This window comes from Euprymna scolopes, chromosome 42, assembly GCF_053919585.1.
Source record: "Euprymna scolopes isolate OS-2025 chromosome 42, ASM5391958v1, whole genome shotgun sequence".
In the NCBI taxonomy this organism is placed as follows: Eukaryota; Metazoa; Mollusca; class Cephalopoda; order Sepiida; family Sepiolidae; genus Euprymna; species Euprymna scolopes.
Genome location: NC_136523.1, coordinates 31,046,638 through 31,068,670, shown reverse-complemented (window position 1 = coordinate 31,068,670; position 22,033 = coordinate 31,046,638). Strand labels below are relative to the sequence as shown.

The following is a 22,033-nucleotide window of genomic DNA, read 5'->3' as shown; positions in this document are numbered from 1 at the left end:
ATAGTCGTGAAGTCTCAAGGAAGATGAAAAGGCGGGAGAGAAAGAACTAACCAGACCACTACTGGATATGTGCAAAGAGGACGAGGATCCTGGAGAGATTTGTTGCCATCTCAATGGCAAGTGGCTATTGCAATAATGCAAAATCATTTGTAAAGTTTACCGATAGAGGTGGAGAGTATTAGTAATCTGGAAAGACTTGTCACTCAGAATCCATGGAACATCACTGATTGTTGACAGTAATCTCTAATGATGGTCGGTGTGAGAACTCCAAGTGAGTGCAAATGATCTATGTAAAAATAGAAGTACTTTTAGTTCTGCAAGAAGGATATATTGATCACAGTTTATAAATTTTTTAAATGGAAAGTAGAATAAATACTGGTTGTGACCCAACGGGCCACGGATACGTCTTGCATGTGTCAACATGAAATATGTCGTATAATATATATATATATATAACTACTTCATTTACTCACATAAATTTAATATACGAAATTATAGATTTATGCGTAAACTTTAAGTATTTACTTCAAAAGTGCTCAATACGTAGGAATATGAATATACATAAGCGATCACACATATATGTATATATATATATATGTATATATATGTGCATGTATGTGTGTACACATAGGTATATTTATATATATAAAAAAAAAAAGGAGAACGTCTACCTTAAACCACTAACCTAGTTCTAAAACAGATCCTTTGTTCAATAAAATGCATGCCCATTGGCTGATAGGAAGGGGCGCGGTGGATACTAGAAAGCTGATTAGCTAACTAAAAATCCTCAACATATATAAAAACAAGAAGCAACCACAGAATTCGCGCATAAGCCTGACGAATCCTATAGTGGATGAAACGCAGAATATTCAGTGTAGCTTAATCGCCATATATATTTTATAAATTACTAATATATATATATATATACTATAATAATCATTAAATACCTACATACACTAGTTTTTCATCCCTTCGCGAATCATCAGTGCAGTGTGTCCTAATTAACACCAGTCGATAGATTCAAACTCGGCAACAGATATATATATATATATATATATATATATATATATATATATATATATATATATATATATATATATATATATGGCATATTTCCCATTGATATACTGGCTCCCATCAGATCACCAAAGTTAAGCAACGTTGAGCTTGGCTAGTACTAAAATGGGTGACCATTTGAGAATTCCAAGTGCTGCATGTGCTCTCCACTTATCTCGGCATTGTTTCCAGTCATCTAGCATTTCTTGCCACTGGACTCAAGCAGAGATGATAGATGTGGTTGGGAATTGTGCAACCTTTGCTGCACAATTACATGTGCAGCTACCTTTACAGGGGGTATCCATTATCTATTGAGACTGAATGGAGGCATGCATATATATATATATATATATATATATATATATGTATGATGATGATGATTGCAACGTCTTGTCAGACGAGTGCCACTCCCTCAGACATTTAAAATCCATGAGCCCAAATGTCTGAGGGAGTATCTATACCAATATGATGTTAAAGAGTCTTAGCTTTGTACGACAGCTAAGTCTCTCTTTCGGTTCAAAATGTTGAGATCCAGCAACAAGCAAGAGCAAGATAGCCAGCAACAAATTAAACTGCAGACCGGCTTAATGCGGGTACTGGTCTTCCGCTTTATGGTTTTTTAAATCAGAGATTTGCTTTTCCTAGAAAGATTGCCTTCACCACGGCTTACGGGAGCCCTCCCTACCCCATATATATATATATATATATATATATATATATATATATATATATATATATATATTTACCAGTGGTGAAAAAACCGGAATAGAGTTCTCACTGTGTAGCCAGAGCAGTATATAAGAAATTTATTACTGTGAGTCCAGAATGAGTTTACATATTGTTTCAACTAGACGAAGATCCCCAAAGAGAGGAAAAATCCAACTAGCATCGTCAGGATTCATAGATGGACTAAGTTATAAAATCAAATGAATGGAAAAATCGTAGATGAAGGGGAGTTAAAAAAGAAGGGGGGAGTGGAGGGGAGAGGACGTTGGAATTTAAAGTAGTAGGAGTGTATACGATAAGAGAGGGGTTTATAATTAAATATTAATTATGTGTTAATTCTTATAAACGTTTTTTTTTATAATTTTTTATAGTAATATATATATATATATATTAAGGAAATTAGAGCAACAGTCTAAAGAGCAGAGTTTATTTTAATGTATTAGTAAATACATTAATGCAATTATAAGAAAACAGTGTCCGTTGTAATGTAGATATATAATAAGCTCGATAGACATAGATATCCTAGAGCTATTTTAATATTGAGTAAAATGATTGATAATTTATAATTAAAATTAAAAATCGATTTTACAAGGAAGAACAAACAAAATCAATAAATTGTACGATCGTTTCGGAAACAATGTTTTTATTGAGACAGACAGTAAGTCTTGGACAATAATTTTATCATTTGATTTTATAAAACAAAGTCTCCGCATCAGCAAAAAGAGTGGGTGGGGGTTTAAAGACACCAAAAATAAAACTAACATTTTTTAAGTAAGGCAGATATATCTGGAAATTATTTAAAATATAAAGAAAAACGGTTACTTATTTTGATATTGATAAACAAATTGTAAAATGAAATAAAATCGGGTGGAAAAGTAAGGTTAAGAGGGGATATCTTTAATATTTCTAATGAAAATATACCTTTTAATCGTCCGCCTTTGAAGGTCGTAAGTATCATCGTCAATGAATTCATTGAGATGTTAAATGTACTTTATGAATGGTTGAAAATGTTGATATATACAAACTTCAAAGGAAACGCTAATAAAATATTACCAGTTTAAAATCGTTGGAAACGCTATATTTGAATTTATGTTAAATAATTCAATTATAAAGGCAGGTTAACTGCCATTTTTGAAAAATGATATTCAAATAGAAAAATAAAACTTTTATTGTTCAAAGGGAGATAACCACTAATTACTTATAAATTAGTTACTTTTTATATAATGTTTTAAATATAGTAATATTAATAAAATCAATAATAGTAATACCAAGAATCTTTTTGGTAGTAATTAAATAATATTATTTATAATATTAACTATTGATAGAACTAATATTAATGAAAATAATAACATATAAATTCAAAGTGAAATAGATAATAATAATAATAGTAATAAAACTATAATAGTAATTAAGTTATAAATTATAAATTTTAAAATAGATTAGTAATAAGAAAATTTTATGATTTATGGTGGCTTAAATTTCTCAAACCTAAACCAACATTTATGAATGCATTCCGTAAGAATTTCGTCTTTTAAGTTTAAGAGAATGGATTTAGTGTTATCATATTTTGAAATATTAAGGGCTTCATATCTACAAAGTGCACGGAATTTGTCACCCAGGATATATGCTTTATAAGATCCTATTATTTCCCATTTTAAATTGAAGGGAATACTTCTATCATTAAGTTGCCAAATATGTTTAAATAAAGAAGTCTGGTTTTTTCAAGGAAAGATTTTTGAATGAGTGCTTATGCGTGGAGATCCTGCATTTAATAAGTCCAGATGTGGACCCGAAGTAAATTGTATTTTGTTTAATATATTTGTTGTCAGCTAGATTAAGAGTGGTATTGGTATGTAATAGGTTTAATTGTATTTGATTGGTAGATTGGTTAATGAGGGTCATTGATTAACTGCATGGTAGTGTGTGAGAAGGGATTTGAATGGTTCTCATTAACATAATTTATATTTGGGGTTTGTGACACTGAGCAGCTATAACTCATATTTTTTTTACTTTGCAGGTACCTTGTAAAGGACATTTATTTTTTCTTCTACAGTTACAGCCTGCTATAGTTTCCATATTTGCATTTTGTATCTTACTATTTTTTTATTGTTGGAACTAATTATTTTTTTATGTAGGCATAGTTGAGTAAGACACTTTGATAGTGTTTTTATTAAAGATTTTATTGTATCTAGGAGGGGCTTTAAAGTTTTTTCTAATATTTTAAAGAATTCCCTGGCTAAGTTTGCCTCAAGATTTTTAGAATATGGAGGGTTAAACCATAGAACCTCCCTATGTCTGTTTTTACGCTTACAGATTTTGGTTTGTGGTTTCTTTGTGTTAGTGGCTAATACTTGTGGTTTAATTTGGTTTTGTATTGTGGTTAGATTATTTTTTGCCATTCGTATGTGGGATGACATGGCCATTGTAGGTTATGTTTTTAGTAGGTTTATTGCAGTCATTGTAGTTTTCTATGCAGTTTGTGTTTTTATCATTTTTGTTTAAGTATTTAATTTGTGATTTGTATCCTGAGTTTTAAAGGGCCTCATTGTAATATTTTGTTTTTATTAAATATACATTTGTTAGAAGATAGTGGGGACTATTGATTTCAATATTGACTTAGGGTGGTTTGATTCATTATGGACCTATAGTACAGGTTGGTTTGGTTTATGATAGGGTTCAAAAGTAGAGTTTTCAAGATTTAAAGTTACCTAAGAAATTAACTATTTTTTTTTATTAGGGTGGATTTTTATAGTAAGTTCATAATTTTACAGAATTTATGTAAGGATTTAATTGCTTTTTCGTAATGCTTATTTGTGGAGTTTGTTACAAAAAGTGCATCATCTCTGTATAGGCTCCCCTCCAATTTGAATTGTTTGTGGAGTATATTATGAATTTCACCGAAGAGGAAAAGGCCAACAAGATCAGTGACCTGTGCTGAGTCGGTCGACCCCATTAAAACATTAAAATGGTCAGGGGTATTGTTTCTGGTCCAATATTTGTTGTCAAAGGTTATTAAAGATTTTCTTGCTAATAGTATTAGATTAATTTTGTCTGGTGTTATATCAGTTATTTTATATGCCATTAAGAGGGACTTATTTAATACGATTGGTAATAGGATTCGCTGTCAAAAGAAAGATATTTAAGATTATTTTTATTTTGAATGTTTGAAAACCAATCAATTACTTGGTTGGAAGATTGCCATAGTGGGTATTTTATTATGGATTTAATTTTAGGGATAATTCCATCTAGGATATTTTTACTAACTAATCCTATATCTGATTTTGAGGGGCAAATGAGTCTAATTGTAAGGTTTATATTAAAGTCTTGTTTGTGATCCGTTAAAGAAAATCTCAGTCTTATTGATTTTGTTTGTTCTTCCTTGTGAAACCGATTTTGAATTTTAATTATAAATTATCAATCATTTTACTCTCTCTCTCTCTCTCTCTCTCTCTCTCTATATATATATATATATATATATATATATATATATATATATATTACAATAGAAAAATGCGAGCTTGAAAAGTAATATGGTTAAACTTAAACATGGAAAAGTAAAGGACTAGTTGTTAAAACTGGAAAGGAAAAGGACAAGATATTCTAGTAAAAAATATAATAAATTTATAACTTAAAATATTGCAGCATTAAGAATTGATTATATAATGTTATAAATTGAATTTTAAAATATTAATGCTGCAATATTTTAAGTTATAAATTTATTCTATTTTTTACTAGAATATTTTGTTCTTTTCTTTTCCAGTTTTAACAACTAATCCTTTACTTTTCCATATTTTAGCTTAAACATTTACTTTCCATGCTCGCATTTTTCTATTGTAATCCATGATTTTTCCACGCCTCCAATAAATTCACTTGTTCTTTGTTTAATTTCAGTCTTATTTTTTGCCCCTATAAACACATATGTAATAACAATGTACGGCACTCGTCTGCTTTCAATTAAATCCCCCCAATTATCTCTCTTTCGTGCTTTCATTCTCTCTGTTTCACTTGTTGCTTCTCTTTTCATCACAGCAGTGAATTAGTAACAACAGTAGTCGCTAAAGCGACGTGGTTCCTATGGAAACTAGTTATAAAAGGCGTCGCTCACCTCATTACATATTTTTACGATTTTGAACACTAGAAAATTCATCATAACTTTTGTTTTACTGAACGAAAATTGAAAAGAAAATTTCACAATATAGCTGAGAAGGTTTGTAATAATTGTTTGAAATTTGGTTGAAAAATGAGTGAGCGGTGAAGCTTTAAAGCAGTTCTAAATTACTAAAACTGTCACATAATCATATATTTACAAACACGGTAGTGTTTGAAATATATATATATAGTGTTTGAAATATATAAAGATATATATATATATATATATATATATATATATATATATATATATATATATATATATATATATATATATATTTCAAACACTACCGTGTTTCTAAATATATGATTATGTGACAGTTTTAGTAATTTAGAACTGCTTTAAAGCTTCACCGCTCACTTATATATATATATACAGTATAATCACATTGACATACCGATTCTCGTTAGATCACTGAAATTAAGCAACATTGAGCCTTGTCAGTACCCGATGGATGACCAATTTGGGAATTTTAGGCGCTGTATGTAGGACGTCGTCATCTCCCCTAACGGGGCCATACATGCAATGAGGGACCACTTGTGAATTTCATACTTTCATGGAACTTCCTCCTTTGGAGGAAGCCGGTTAAATCCGCATATATATATATATATATATATATATATATATATATATATATATATATATATATATATATATATATATATATATATATATATATATGTACAATACACACACACCGTTTCTATTTTACTTGTCAGGTTTTCCTCTTAATCGTTGTCGTCGTGAGGTTGTCTACTACGGCAGCTACTAACACTCTGCCGGCTGCTGCTAAAACTCAGTGGCAGCCGAGAAAAAGAAAAAGAATCTGCTGAAGGAAGAGCATCCCTTGTCAATTTCTTCTTCATCCTCATCAACCATCGTTTGTTGTGTACTATAGTAGCACTAAGTAGCAGTGCGAGCATTTATATATATATATATATATATATATATATATATATATATATATATATATATATCTTTCCATGTAATCGAATAATTATCTCAGAACGAAACGACAGTCAACCCTTTGTTGTTTTTTAATGGTAGCCTTTTTTATGTTTGTTTCTGAGCTAGTCCTCCTATCGATTTAAGCGAGCGTCAGACGCGAGGGCAGGCGACCACTGCTTTCGGCTGAATTACAATTTACAAAAGAAATTAGAAAAGGAGGCGAATATCTTGTGCCATTAAACACATTTTCCATAAAAAAAAAAAAAAAAGAAAAACAAAACAACAACAAAAAACGATCTTGCCGACCATTATTTTGTGTAACTATCTACATGCTTTATCGCCCCTTGGGAGTACCGTACGGCGACGAAATCGACTTGGAGGCGTGCCCAGTTAAATGATGGAGGGTAAACCGACCACAGCCCCCAAAAATAGATGGGGCCTCGTCACGGTCAGATTCGTTTTTATTCTTTCTTCATTATTTATGCATTTTTCATTCATTCATTCATTCGTTCGTTCGTTCTTTTATACAAATTACATCATCTTTATTACGATCACTGATTTCATCCAAAGTGTAGTATCTGTTCTGCTACTACGTCATCTTCCTGTCTCCGGTCAGTGAAGAAGAAATCCTTCTAGACTGAAACAGTTAAAAAAAAAAATTGTCTCAATCCAGACTGCCTATTTTTATTCTTCATATTAAAAATCGACATTGTGTCTAACTCTGTTCTCGTGGAGAATCAAATAAATAGTCTTATATACCAGCGTTGCCTGGGTGTCTTTCTACTTTCACTTTCGTTTCACTTTCCGGTGCTTTTGCACTTATGTTACCGTGTTATTTTTAATAGTATTTTCAAGCTAAATTAGTTTTCGATATCTTTTGTTTATTAAATTATTGGGTGAAAGTACAGAATAGTTACAAAACACCCTACCCTTCCCGTGTTAAGAATGGCTTTCTAAATAATAACGTTATTATTTTAGCATGGTAACATAAGTGCATAAGTATCCATTTTCCCTTTTTTTCTCCTCCCCCCCCATTTTTTATAGGTGGGGGGGGTTACAGTGTTCACTCATTAACCCTTATCCTCGAGTAACCTCTAGGCCTTGATAATCGATTACTCCTTGTAAAACAAAAAATATCGTTTTGTCATGAAATGATTAATTGAACCAAATTGTTATAAACTTATAACGAATTAATTATTGGATTATTCGGGCTACTGTTCTCACCTTGAATTATATTCTAACAATATTTCGGCCGATGTAAGCTCCGACCTTCTTCGGGTGCGTCTTGTCAAACATGGGCATTCTTATGTCGAACTGGAGTTTAACAAGACACACCTTAAAAAGGCCGAAACATTGTGAAAATAGCACTCAAAATGAGAACATTAGTCTGAATAATTCAAATATTATCAATCCTCATCTCAAAAAATAAAATGTTTTAATTTCTTTTTTATAAAATGATTGTGACTTTCTATTCGGCAGCTTAAAGGTTTCGATATGTAAAATTTTGAAGGGTCATGAAGTAATTCATTCGATTTTTTTTTTTTTTTTTTTTTTTTTTTTTTTGCTCTCAACAATTAATAAAATACTAAAATGGCTGACTGTTTAAGAAGAAACAGAAATGCATTCTGGTGGATTTAATTCCGTAATTAGTTTTAAGCAGAAATTTAAAAAAAAATTTGTTTTCATAGTTTAAGGCATTGCGTTTTTTTATTTCAATAGCAAATAAAAGAAACGTAAGTCACGCAGAGGCGAGAAAGACAGATACACAAGAAAGGGTCACATCATTTAATTTATTTTGATGATAGGACGATTCCAATGTTTATTTTCCGATTCCGATACAATTACTGTGTTCTACATTCCTGATTCTGAGCGGTCCTGTATATGACCTTAAACTATATCCGATGGTGGGGCCCCAGCTTGCGGGCTTTGGGGAGTGTGGAGCTACCCTTTAATTGCCATTGCTCCCAGGTCCACTCTGACCCGGAGTGGTAGTACATGTTAGGGTCCCAACTATGGGTTAAATAGAAACCGACTTGAAAAAAAATATATTCTATTAAAAAAAAATTCTTCAAAATAACTGGATTCGGCATTAGATAACCTGAAAAGGGTTGATATGCCGTAAAACAACCAACCAACCAACCAACCAACCAACCAACCAACCGATTCTAAAATAGCGTACAAAAACAACCAGCCAACCGATTCTAAAATAGCGTACAAAAAAAAAAAAAAAAAAAAAAAACTAGTTCGTTTGGGATGTGAGGGGGGGGGGTGCTCATCTACTTTAAAATCTTGATAAACTTTTCTTTTCAATTTCACAAACATTTTAAACTCATTGTGAGATTTTTATCTATTTTTCACCACTGCCAACAATGGAAAATTAAGTTTCAAAAAAAATAAATAAATAAATATTTAAATAAATAAATAAATAACCGCTTTGGGAATTGAAAAATAAACTAACCTTTTTTCTATTCTGATGACTCTTCCCTCCCCCACCCCTCCAAATTTCTGATTCCGATTAATCGTCCTAACACAAATTCATATAACGATTACAGCTGTGATCTGGAAACCATTTTTCTTTTCAAACAACTTTTTAAACAATCATTTATCGAATCACCAAAAATACTTTTATTGTTTCAATATCAATTATTGATTCGTTCGTATATTTTTGAATGCGTGTTTGGACTTGTATGCGAATTATGTACAACGTATCCGACGATAAGACCCTACTGACGATCGCGTCTATCGTGAAACTGTAATATGTACTTGGCGTTGCCATGGTGCCAAATATACCCAGACACCTAATTACAATAACGCAGACCTCGCACACTATAATAGAAAATAACTTTTGATTTTTAATAAATTAATGCCATTGCTTTATTGAAAATTTCTCCATAGTATGGTTTCATTTTTGCGTTCTGCTTCGATTTCCAATGAGTGGACCCTGTTGCCCTCAGATGACCTCAGCAGTCAATTTTAATGAGGACATTCTTCTTCATCGACGCCGTAAATCGTTTCACCTACTTACGTGAATCTTCTGTTTTCATATTAATCTCTATAAAGAACTAACACATTTCTTATATCATACGTTCAAAACGTTCCAAAAGTAATGCCTCTAATTTTTTAATTCAAAAACTAAAATGTTACAGAAGAAGACGGGAGTGATACCATTAAATGCAACCACCTTTTCTGCTCCAGAATTTACGTTTCTACATAGTCTTTTTATACATATTTTATTAATTAATTTATCAATAATATTTCTACATATTTTATTAATAGCAAATAAAAGAAACGTAAGTCACGCAGAGGCGAGAAAGACAGATACACGAGAAAGGGTCACACCATTAGATTTATTTGAATGATAGGACGATTCTAATGTTTATTTTCTCAATGCACTTTTGCCCGCGATGAACGAGCCTCGGCCGTAAAAGTCCAGGGCGTGTCTTGTCATTCGCATCTCTGTCGCCACTCTGAAATCGACGAATCTATCTCCTAATTATGCTGATATCAACTGCATCAGCTCTGTCAATGTTCAACAGGCGCCGGTGAATGTTAATTGGTTCGATTTTTTTCTCCATGGAGGAATTCAATGATGCATCTTTGCTTCTGACACACGTCCATGACAGGGGTTGTTTTTCTAGCGTCTCAGACCGTCAATACCTGCAACAGAGATGCATGAGTTCAAGGTCATAGATGCATGAGTTCAGTCATCATAACAATGCAATTTGCAATCCATGCGGGCGGAATAAAAATAGAAGGCATTAGTTTTGAAACGTTCCTGCAATTATGCGTTCATTAGCCACATGTACCGGTGGTTTCTAGGGTAGATATTTTTCACGCACACACATGCGCGCGCACTTTTCGACAGAAAAAGACTAGCCCATTTCCGCCAAAAAAGTGATAATGAAAAACTGACTATCTAGAAACCGCCGGTACTGAAGGCTAATCAGTGCATAATTAAATAATAAATATAAAAATATACTATTCAGCAGAGCACGTTTTATTCGTACATTTTGTTTGTTTATTATTTGTATTTTATTATTAATTATTATTATTATCATTATCATTATTATTATTATTATTAATAATAATAATAATAATAATAATAATAATAATAATAATAATAATAATAATAATAATTATGCAAGAATGTCTTAAGTTTGACTGTTCGAATGAAATAAAAGGTAGAATAGTGATTGTGACCCAACGGGTCACGGTCCATGTAATATGTTATATATATATATAGTGTGTGTGTGTGTGTGTGTGTGTGTGTGTGTGTGTGTGTAACATTATTAAAAAGCACAGAAATCTCCTGTTTGATTATACTTTTTTATTTTATATATTTTTTATCTTTTGTGTGTGGGGGGGGGGGCGAAAACGTTATAAGTCACATGAGTATTTCCTGAAATGTTTTCTCTAGGAAGAGCCAGCATCTTCAGCAAGGGGAATGGAACGCTAGAAAGAAATATTGTGGGGTCTGTCTTATTGGAACTAAGGTGTTTGAGTATATTCGACACCATGGCAACACCATGTACATTGGTTTCACGATAGACGCGACCGTTAGAAGCGCCTTTGTCCCATACAGTTGTACATATTTGCATGCAAGTTCAAATATATATGTGTGTATGTATATACGCGCGCGCACACACACACACACACACACACACACACACATATATATATTCAGTAATGTGATTGATAATTTAAAATTCAAATTAGAATTAAATTAAATTAAAAATCCGTTTCACAAGAAGGAACAATAACAAAATCAATAATTTGTACGATCGTTTCGGAAAACAATGTTTGTATTGTGGAAGACATTAAGCCACGGACAATAGTTTTCACATATAGTATTTTTAACAAACAAAGTTTCCTCATCAGCAAAGTATTGGGAAGGGTTTTTAATATATGTAAAAGACACCATAAATAAAGCTCGCATTAAAAGTATAGGCAGATGTATCTTTTAATTCTTCGCCTTTTGAAATCAGCAATTAAGGTCAAAGTATTCATATGTATGTTTATTGTAGCTTTCCAACTTAAGTTCAAATATATATGTGTGTGTATGTACACACACACACACACACACACACACACACACATATATATATATATATAAACTTGCATGCAAATATGTACATCTGTTGAGTAGCTGACTAAATATACAGCAATAACAATTTTGCAGACTTGTTAGTCGCAATTCGAAACAATATTGTAATGGATACCTTTTGAAAAACAATGAACGACTAACGGAGAAAACTTGATATTTCTAGCGTGGAAAATGATTATATTACATACTGTCCAAAAATCTGTTTTAAGCAGACTCTGTTAAGTGTATAGGATATTCCATTTGACGTAAACTTGTATAATGTGTACACTTGTTTGTGTTTTGTTTTAAACTTTCGCGGACAAGAACAAAACGCGTCCAATGGATATATTCGGTATGTTTCATAAATTATGACAAGTCAAGAAGACTAAAACAAAAAGGTTCGGTGTTATTCCCAAATCACATGATAGCTTTCTTAACCCACGAAAAAGGATAATCCGTTAATCGTTTGATCTTAATTCCATTCAGTGTAAATTTATACTTACATTTATTTTATTTTATTTGTTTACTGTTGAGAAAAAAGTTTTTTGTTTTGTTTTTTATTATGTTTTTTATTATTGCTAAGGACACCCCATTTTTTCATACAACACTATTAAAATTTTATAGAAAGAATAGGGGGGGGGTTAAAAATGAGAATGAAAAAAGAGGAAATAAGAATGAGGGGGGAAAGAAAAAATATGTTGTCTATAGAAGAATGAGTATTTACGCAGAATACGGACCGTCCTGAAATAATGTTATTTAGAAATCCATTCTTAACATGGGGAGGGGCATTATTAACTATTCTGTGCTTTTCTACAACATTTTTATAGAAAGATACTGGAATTTAACTTGAAAATCCTATCTAAAAAGATATAATGCCCGTATTTTGCATAAGTACCGAAGAATCCTATACTTATGTTTTTTTTTTTTTTTTTTTTTTTTTTTTTTTTTTTTTTTTTTTTTTGTAAGAAGATTAAATTATTTCGATTTCAGGACCAACCGTAGTTTTGGCTACTGACGGATGTATTTTAATAAACTGTCGTTGACCAAGAATGGTATTGTTGTTTTTCCTTAAGTCTGAGAGTGAAAACAAAAAGGCTAATATTGTGGCAGTTTTTGAGCTGCTAAGAGGATTCGAACCCATACTACTACACAGTAGTCTGTTTTCTTCGCTTTTCGTTTGCCCTCTTTTTCGCTCTCTCAAGGTTCTTTCATTTTTCATGTTTCGCCTCATTCTCATCTCTACATCTTCCTCTTTTTTGGGTGGGGGTGTTTTCTCTGTCTCTACATCTCTTCTCTCCCTCTCTCTCTCTCTCTCTCTCTCTCTCTCTCTCCCCCCCCTCTCTCTCTCTCTCGTCACATGTCGCTCTGATTGTCACTCTTTCTGCTTCTTTCTGTCTGTCTGTCTGTCTGTCTGTCTCTCTCTCTCTCTCTCTCTCTCTCTCTCTCTCTCTCTCTCTCTCTCTCTCTCTCTCTCCCCGCATGTCCTCTCTTTTCTCCGTCCTTCTCTCCTCTCGCTGCCTTTCTGTTTCTTATTTCTTAACTTGTATTGTCTTAAATAAACAAGATATAATTTTGTCCATTCAGCTGACAACATCATATCACAATATTAATATTGTCAATTCTAATCTAATAGGTCGCACACTGTCTACCAAGCTCCAACCACTGTCCCATCGCCACAATGTTACATCACTTTGCTTGTTTTACAAGTACTTTAATGAAATGTGCATAAACGAACTTGCTGCACTGGTACAACTTTGACATAAATATACCTCAACTGACTCAACTATCACCAAAATACAGAGTAGAACAATAAAGTTGTCGCCCTAAAATAAAACAACACACCACTCTTATTTTAAAACTTTTATTGAAAAATTTAATTCAGGTAACTTGATTATGTAGTAGAGCTGGCATCTATTTAATGTAGCCGCCTTTAGCCTCAGTCACCACCTTGATATGGGTCCAAAACTTGGAACATGCCTTTTCCACAAGCGCCGGCAAGAGCTTGGCAAATACTCGGCGGATGGCAACAATCAGGCTGGCTTTGGTGTTGTGGGAGGTCATGTCGGTGATGTTCTCGATGTATGACCAAAGTAGTCCAGCAGGTTCAGGTCGGGGGAGGAGGGGAGGGGGGCAGTGAGCGACATCGTAGCCCTCCTTCTGAAGCCAAGCCTGGGTCTCTTTGGACTTATGGGCTGACGCTGAGTCCTGCTGCCACACCTAATGTTTGCCAGTGGCCACCTGATTGCACTAGGGGATCACCAAAATACCACTCTTTCACTGTAGAAATCCTCAGTTGCTGGAAGACTTTCTGCTCTAATTTCCTCTAAATGCTAACCTTTGGAATTCCCTCACTGCTCTTCGTTTCCCTGATTATACCAACATGCTAAAATTTAGATGCAATGTGAACAAACTTCTCGTTGCACAACCCCCACTTTGGATGCTCCTGGAGATATGTTCTTTTAACTCATATTACTCTCCCATGTCAGTGGCAATGTGTCTCATTTGGGACTAGCAGGACTGCCCGACGTTGCCCAAGGCAAAAGTGTAAAAAAAATTTATTAAAATTTCTATCTCTTTACCACACTCTATCCATCTATCGTTCTCTCCTCAACGCAGCCCATTTGACATACATACACATGCACGTGCACACATACACCACTTTCCTTTATCTCTTACGTTCCTCGAGTAATGAGTCAGTATTTTTTTTTTTTTTCAAATTAGTACATAATAACACTAAAAAACCGACTGCACCTCCATCCCCCAATGAAACGGCTCAATTGACCCTCACAGAATGAAAAAGGAGGGGTTGAACCTATTAATTCACTCCCGTTCATTTGTTCGCACTTTTCTCAATGACCACGCCTTGTTTTTTTTTTTGTTTTGTTTTTTTAATTTTGCCCTGTGGGGGTGGGATTTTGCTGTTTGTCAGGTTTGTCAAAGGTATGGTCGTCGTGCTAGTGCTCGGAATTTGTCAGAGTACTTGCCATTGAACTACTTATAAAACAGGCACAAGGATGCCACGTTTTAGGGACCTATTAGGTTGGCGACTTTTTTTTAAACCCTGTCTAGGAGTGAGAGACCAGTGACAGATGCACCAGCCCAGATGTGGCAACAATACTCTATGCATGGGTGAACCATAGCCTTGTGGAGATACAGGATACTCTTAGGTGTGAGTAGCCTTTTAGCATGGTAGAGAGAGCTAACCTTCCTCGCAGCAGCTTTCGAAATTACCTTAATGCATTTGTTCCAATTCATGTTGTCTGTGAATGGTTTTACTCTCTGGCCTCTCCCATCACCATGAGTGCATCTTCCACTTGATGCAGATTGCGAACCCATGTGACTTATTTTTCGTCATTCCGTCTGATCCAGGGCAAGTTGGTTGATGGACGCCTAACTGCTGAGAGATGTCCAATCAAAAACATTTTATCTTCACCTTCTCTTTGGCTTTCTTCTGCCTCTTTTGCCTTCCAACATACCCTCAAAGCTAACTTTGACAGGCCAGTGATTGATCGTTTGACATGGCAAAAAATGTTTAAGGGTTTTACTTTTGATTTTACCCAATAGAGTGGGTAGAGAAGTAGGTTGATCAAGGGTGAATGTTTTGTTTTGTTTTGTTTGTTTTGATCAGGGGATGTCCCATAATGAAATGCATCACGTGATTTTGAAACACCTCAATGTGATTGGCTAGTTGTTTAGTCCATGTGATACAATCAAGGTCATATAGAAAGTGGATCTTAGGTTAACTTTCAACAGCTGAATAACTCTCACTTTCCTTATTTTGCCCTTTAGTCCAAACATTACAAGAGCAATGTTTCTGACAAAGAGGGAAGAATTGCTGTTTTCTGTTCTATTCTTGCTAATATTTATCGTTGGCAAGTTTTTGACCTTACTGTATTATTTCTTATTTTATTTTTATTGATTTATTTTCTTCCTCCTTATATCAAGTGACTTCATGCCTTTTCTGGAGTAATTTCCATGAAAAAAAAAAGACCTCAGCAAGAACTCTTCTTGCTTCCAACACTGCAAAGAACACTTTGTGCTCTTCTTGTGAAGATCTGGATGACTGACACCTTCTCTCTCTCTCTCTCCCCTCAGGCTTTCATCCTGCTTGTCATTTTAAAACTATAGAGTGTGACGATAAAATTGTTACCCTAGAAAAGACAACATGATTCCATTTCCGTTTGATGAAAACCGGTTTTCTTTTTTTTGTTGTAGACCATTTACTAGTTGGCCAGTTGTGTACAAATCCCAAGAGCGATAGGAGCCTTCTATCATGTCTGCAAGTGGCACAATGTTCAACTAGCGAGATTGGAGATGCACTTCTGTACAACTCATGTTCTCTGCTGATACAAGTTATGACAACAGGACCATTGCCAGCACCCTCAAAATGTATCACTGGACTGCCACGAATAACAAGGATGTGCCCAGGGTAATGAAAACAAAGTTTCCTGCCATAGTTATGGTCTTTGGTGTGGTTTCAAGCAAGGGACACATCATGCCACCTCATGCCACCTCACACCTTTTGAAGTCAACATTAAAGTATATTTGGATATTCTGAAGAGTTTGGTGATGCCCTGGTGCAATCAGGTGGCCACTAGAGACCTTGCGTATGGCAGCAGAACTCAGCACCAGCTCACAAGTCCAAAGAAACCCAGACTTGGCTTCAGAAGGTCTGCTACCAATTGGTACCCTTCTCTCACTGGACTCCTTCCTCCCCCGACCTAACCCCACTAGACTATTTCGTTTGATCATACATCAAGAGCCAGCCTGATTGCCGCCATCCACCGAGTATTCAGCAAGCTCCCGCCGGCGCTTGTGGAAAAGGCATGCTCCCAGTTCCAGACCTGTATCAAGGCGGTGGTTGAGGCTGAAGGCGGCTACATTTGATAGATGTCAGCTCTACTACATAATCAAGTTACCTAAATTGATTTTTTCAATAAAAGTTTTAAAATAAAGCTGTAGTGTTGTTTTCTCTAGGGCGACAATTTTATCGTTCCACCCTGTATTTTGAAGTGTCCAAATTTTGAGATGCGGATTGATAATTTGGATTATTCTGACTACTGGTCTCATCCTGTGTGTTATTAGAATAACAAAGCATTCTGTTCCAAATTTTGTGCAAATTCCCGAGTTTGACAAGATACATTTGAAGACGGTAGAAGATTGCATTGTCTGAAACATAAGGCATAAGAATAACACTGGAGATTATTTTACTTTTCTTTTTACACAAAGGAGTCACCACTTATCAAAGCCTGAAGGCCACTCGAGGATAAAGGTTAATGAGTGTAAGATGGTCAGTTAGATAACAGCACTTTTCAAATCCGGTCAGTGGTATTTTCACCAGGACAATGCACCAGACCACAACTCCATCCTTGTCACAGACTATTTGACCAAGATGGGCATCAAGACAGTTCCTCGCCCTCCCTATAATTTAGACCTTGCTCCATGTGACTTTTGGTTATTCTCTAAGCTCAAAGAAAACCTTAGAGGCTGTCGTTATGAGACGATTGAGGAGATGAAAGAGGCTGTGATTAGGGTCATTGACACGCTCATACAAGAGGACTTCCATGGAGCCTTCCAGAAGTTGTTGGAACGGGATGTGCATTGCAGCTGGAGGAGATTACTTTGAGAAGGACAAGAGTTTCATGTGTTTACTATCAATAAAAGTGCCTATACGAAAAAAAGTCTGGAAACTTAATTAAGGTACCTGGTATATGAGAGCAGAGTTGCTACTTATCAAGGCCTGAAGACCACCCGAGGATAAGAGTTGATGAGTGTACGGTGGTCAATGAGACAACAGCATTGTGATCCTTAGTGGTGGAAAATGGATGGAATTTGATTATTTAAAGGGATGACTCAACAAGAACTTGTTTACATTGGACTTGAAGACGATCATGTTATAGTCAGGTGGGAAGCAGCTCTGCGGTATTCTGTTTCACTAACGAGCAGTTCTGGGGGATGGAGAAGCTTTGCTCATGGAATTTTCTTTTGATTTTAAGCATAGAGAGTAAAGGAAATTGCTGGTAATGGTTGTAGGTAGACGAGTGTTTGCCGTGAATGTTTAACGTTTTGATAGTAATAAGGATTGTCGTCATCGCCTCATTTACTGGGGAAAATAAACAGCAAGGAATAAAAGGTTCTTTTTATCTCGCTTCTCTCTCAAAAAGACGTGGGGGGGGGTGAAAGAGGGTGGAACAGCTGTTGCTAACATTTGTGCGGTGGGGTGGGGGGTGCCTGATTCATTTTCAAACATTTCCTTAAAGAATGCGTTTCCACACAGACACCCAAATCATTCCGGAATGATTTGGATCCTATCTTCCTGGGATTTTTCCTTTGTAAGCATTCCATACCCTCTCCAACCCTCAGCTTTTTTATGGATTTGTTTAATGGAATTTGAATTGCTTATAAAAAAAAAATTTTTTTAATTTTTGTTATTTTTATATTTTTAACGGGATTTTTCATTTAATTTTCTACTTCGTTTTCTATAATTAAATTTGATTTTCGAGTAAAAAAAAAAAAAAGTTTTTTAATTCACATTTGCCAGCTTTTTTTTGTTCTCTGTCTGTCTGTCCATCTCTACACTCTTCTCCCTCTCTTTCTCTTCCCGTCTCTTTCCCTTGCTTCTCTCTTTTCCCTTCCCCTCTCTCTCTCTCTCTCCCTTGTCCCCCTCTCTTTCTCTCCTATTTTTCCCTTCTCTTTCTCACCCATCTCTCATCTCCCCTCTCTCTCGTTTCGATCTTTTTATCGTTCTCTCTCTCTCTCTCTCTCTCTCTCTCTCTCTCTCTCTCTCTCTCTCTCTCATAAAATTTACTACTCTCACCGTTTCTCCCATCCTTTTTCTCTTTTTTCCTTCTAATGTATTTCTAAATATAAACTATTGAAAAAAGTCGGAATCAGAAAATTGTTTTAAAACAAAGTCTGATCGCGCATTTTCTGTGTAAGATTTTCATGTTTTGTCCTTAAACTTTATGGCGGATGTGGTCGATGTCACCTCAAATTGATATTCACTCAAGCTGATAATTGTTTCATTTTCATAAGGAACTAGTTGTCCTTATTCAGTGTTGCCCGGGATTGAATAAAGAACATTCAGTCCAAGGAAATGCCGAATATTATGAGTTTATGCATAAAAATTTAAAAGAAATTTAAAAGAAATTCTAAAAAATTTTTTTTGTCTTTCAGAAATTGATTTGGCCAGGTCTTTATCTCACTTTCTTTCAAATCCATTTTTTTCTCCCATGTTCCTGGTCCTGGATATGACCTTAAACTATATCCAGTGGCGTGGCCCCAGCTTGCGGGCTTTGGGGAGTGTGGGGTCACCCTTTAATTGGCATTGCTCCCAGGTCCACTCTTACCCGGAGTGGTAGTATCTGTTAGGGTCCCAACTATGGGCTGAATAGAATCCGACTTGAAAACAACAAATATATTCTATTAAAAAAAATTTTCTTCAAAATCTTTGGATTCGGCATTAAATAACCTGAAAAGGGTTGATATGCCATAAAACCAAAAAAAAAAAAAAAAAAGAAAAACAACCATTTACTTGCCTCCCCACGAGGGCAAAGTTAGATACAAGGTCAGTTTTTAATGTGAGGAAAATTCAGCTCCCCAAAAAGAGGGCACTCTGGATAGGAACAAAAATTTAAATTTTCTTAGTCATGAAGGATTTCTCTTCCACTGAGGACAGAAGGTGAATTGTAGCATCAGAACAGATACTACGATGTGATCTTGGCCGACAAAGAATAGGAAATAACTCTAACTCTCTTGTTCTTTGTAGCAACAATTCATTTCGTTGTTGTTACAGCCATGACGTCACTTACATGATTTAATTCTTGAGCATTCTTCACGCCTTGCACATGATCGCGAATGTTGTCCACATCTCTCTTTGTGATCTTTCTCTTTTTTTATACTCCCCCCCCCACTGGTGACGTCACTTTCGCATGTATTTACATCCATGCATCCATGCTATGTTACAAAAGGGCTACATCATGACACCTCGCATATTTGAAGTCAGCTTGAAAGTAAACACCATCTAGTGTATCTAGATGTGCTGAAGAGTGTGGTGATCTGCTGGTGCAAACAGGTGGTCGCTGGCAGATCCTGGGTGTAAGAGCAGCAGGACTCTGCGCCAGCCCACAAATCCAAAGGGACCAAGGCTTGGCTTCAGAAGGACTGCTACGAATTTGTACCCTTCTTTCACTGCCCTCCTCCTCCTCCCTCGACCTGAACCTGCTGGACTACTTTGGTCACATGTCAAGAACATCACCACCATGACCTCCCACAACACCAAAGCCAGCCTGATTGCCACCATCCACTGAGTATTCGCCAAGCACTTGCTGGTGCTTGTGGAAAAAGCAGTTCTGGACTCGTATCAAAATAGAGATTGAGGCTGAAGGCAGCTACATTGAATAGATGTCAGTTCTGAATTGATTTTTTTCAATAAAAGTTTTAAAATAAAGCTGGTGTTGTTTTCTATAGGGCGACAATTTTATCGTTCCACCATAAAGAGATATATATACACACACACACACACACACACACACACACACAGACGGAAGTACGACTTTTGTTTATATGAATAGATGGTTATAAAGCCGTTTATGATGTCATCTCTATATTTCATGATGGAGAAGGATATTCTGGGTGTCAGAATCTTTTCTCCTTATCTAATTTTTTTCTATTCTATTCTTGGAAATAAGCCAGTTGCACCTTTTTTTCTCTCTTTCATCCTTCAACAATCAACACTTTGATTTATGGCCAAAACAATCTCTAAAAATGGGAAATCAGTTTCATGGTAAAGGGAGGTAGAAGGTATATATCGGGTACATATATAAATTGCAAACAATTCATTGATCTTTCTGTTCATTGTTTTAACAGCTTTTTAAAGCTGTATGCCAATAAGTCTCGGACTTTTCAGCTGTCCTTCTTGGCTTATATGCTACTCGCGTAATACTGACCCTCTCCACATATATTAAAGGTGAGTACTGTATTTACCTCTTTCACTGTGAAAAGATGTGGCACAAGGTCATAAGTTGGGGATAAAAGTCCAGTGCACAAGAGATGGTGCACTTTGACTTTGGCAAAAAATTTCTAAACAGCTCCGTCGGCAATCCCCGGTAGGTTAACATTAACAATAAACTAACCCTGTCTCAAAAATAAGAAAGTAAAACCTGGGAATAATGGATCACATGGGACTGATGGATCAGAACAGTGGATTGAGAACAAAATTGGTAATTGAATGGGGGAGGGGGACGATATTTGAATTCTCCCATCACTAATATATATATATATATATATATATATATGAGGTGACTTCGATAAGTTTCCAGACTTTTTTCTTTTGTATAGGAATTTGAAATTGTCATAGACTCTTGAAAATTCAGTATGTTGTTGCTATACATCTTATAAGATGAATGACCAATTTTTTATGATTTCAACTTCAAACGAACAGCTACAGCAGGAATTGGAATACACCTTACTAAATCCTGATTGTCACAGCTGATGAATTAAAAAAATTGCAATCTAGACGTGCGGACACGTTAGAAGAACAATATGCAATAAAATTCTGTTTCAAACTTGGAAAAAATGCCACAGAAACATATAGAATGCTTTAGACTGCTTTTGGACCATTTTTGCATGAATTGAACATCAGTTTTTGAGTAGCATATGGGATTCAAGGAAGGCAGAGAGTCTGTGAGGGATGATGAGAGGTGTGGGAGGAGTAAGGAAGTCACAACACCAGAGTTAATTATGCAAATAAAGAATTTCATATATATATATGGAGATAAAAATCCAGCGCACATTTTGACTCCTACAAAAAAAAAATGCCTGTGTAACCCCCCCCCCCCCCACTGCAAAACATTCAGATCAAATACTTGTCTAACTACATAATTGTCAATAATTTCCTTTATTTTCGATCAGTGCCTAAAATTAAACAAAAATTCCATAATCAAAGTTTCTTTCCTAGAACTGTCCATTTGTGGTATGCAAAACCACGGGGCTGCTTCCCAGCCTACTATAACATGGTTGCTTTCAAATCTAATGTAAATAAGTTCTTATTGAACCATTATCTTAAATAA

At 35.0% G+C, this 22,033-nt stretch overlaps 1 protein-coding gene and 1 pseudogene across 41 annotated transcripts in view; both read left to right on the top strand.

Annotated features, from left to right (window-relative positions):
• The window catches only part of LOC145266992 (coronin-2B-like), a 370,386-nt gene that overhangs the window by 197,255 nt on the left and 151,098 nt on the right, over positions 1 to 22,033 (top strand). For 3 of the 41 annotated variants that reach the window (XM_080122857.1, XM_080122858.1, XM_080122864.1), the window contains exon 1: positions 6,741 to 7,328. The exons of 29 other annotated variants lie outside the window; for them this stretch is intronic. In XM_080122857.1, coding sequence (XP_079978983.1) covers positions 7,275 to 7,328 — 54 coding nt within the window. In that variant the 5' untranslated portion in view covers positions 6,741 to 7,274. Of the gene's footprint in view, positions 1 to 6,735; positions 7,329 to 22,033 lie in introns of those variants that run through there. 9 more of the 41 variants (XM_080122867.1, XM_080122869.1, XM_080122870.1 and 6 more) reach the window with 8 other exon arrangements.
• LOC145267401 (5S ribosomal RNA) lies at positions 1,101 to 1,219 on the top strand (annotated as a pseudogene).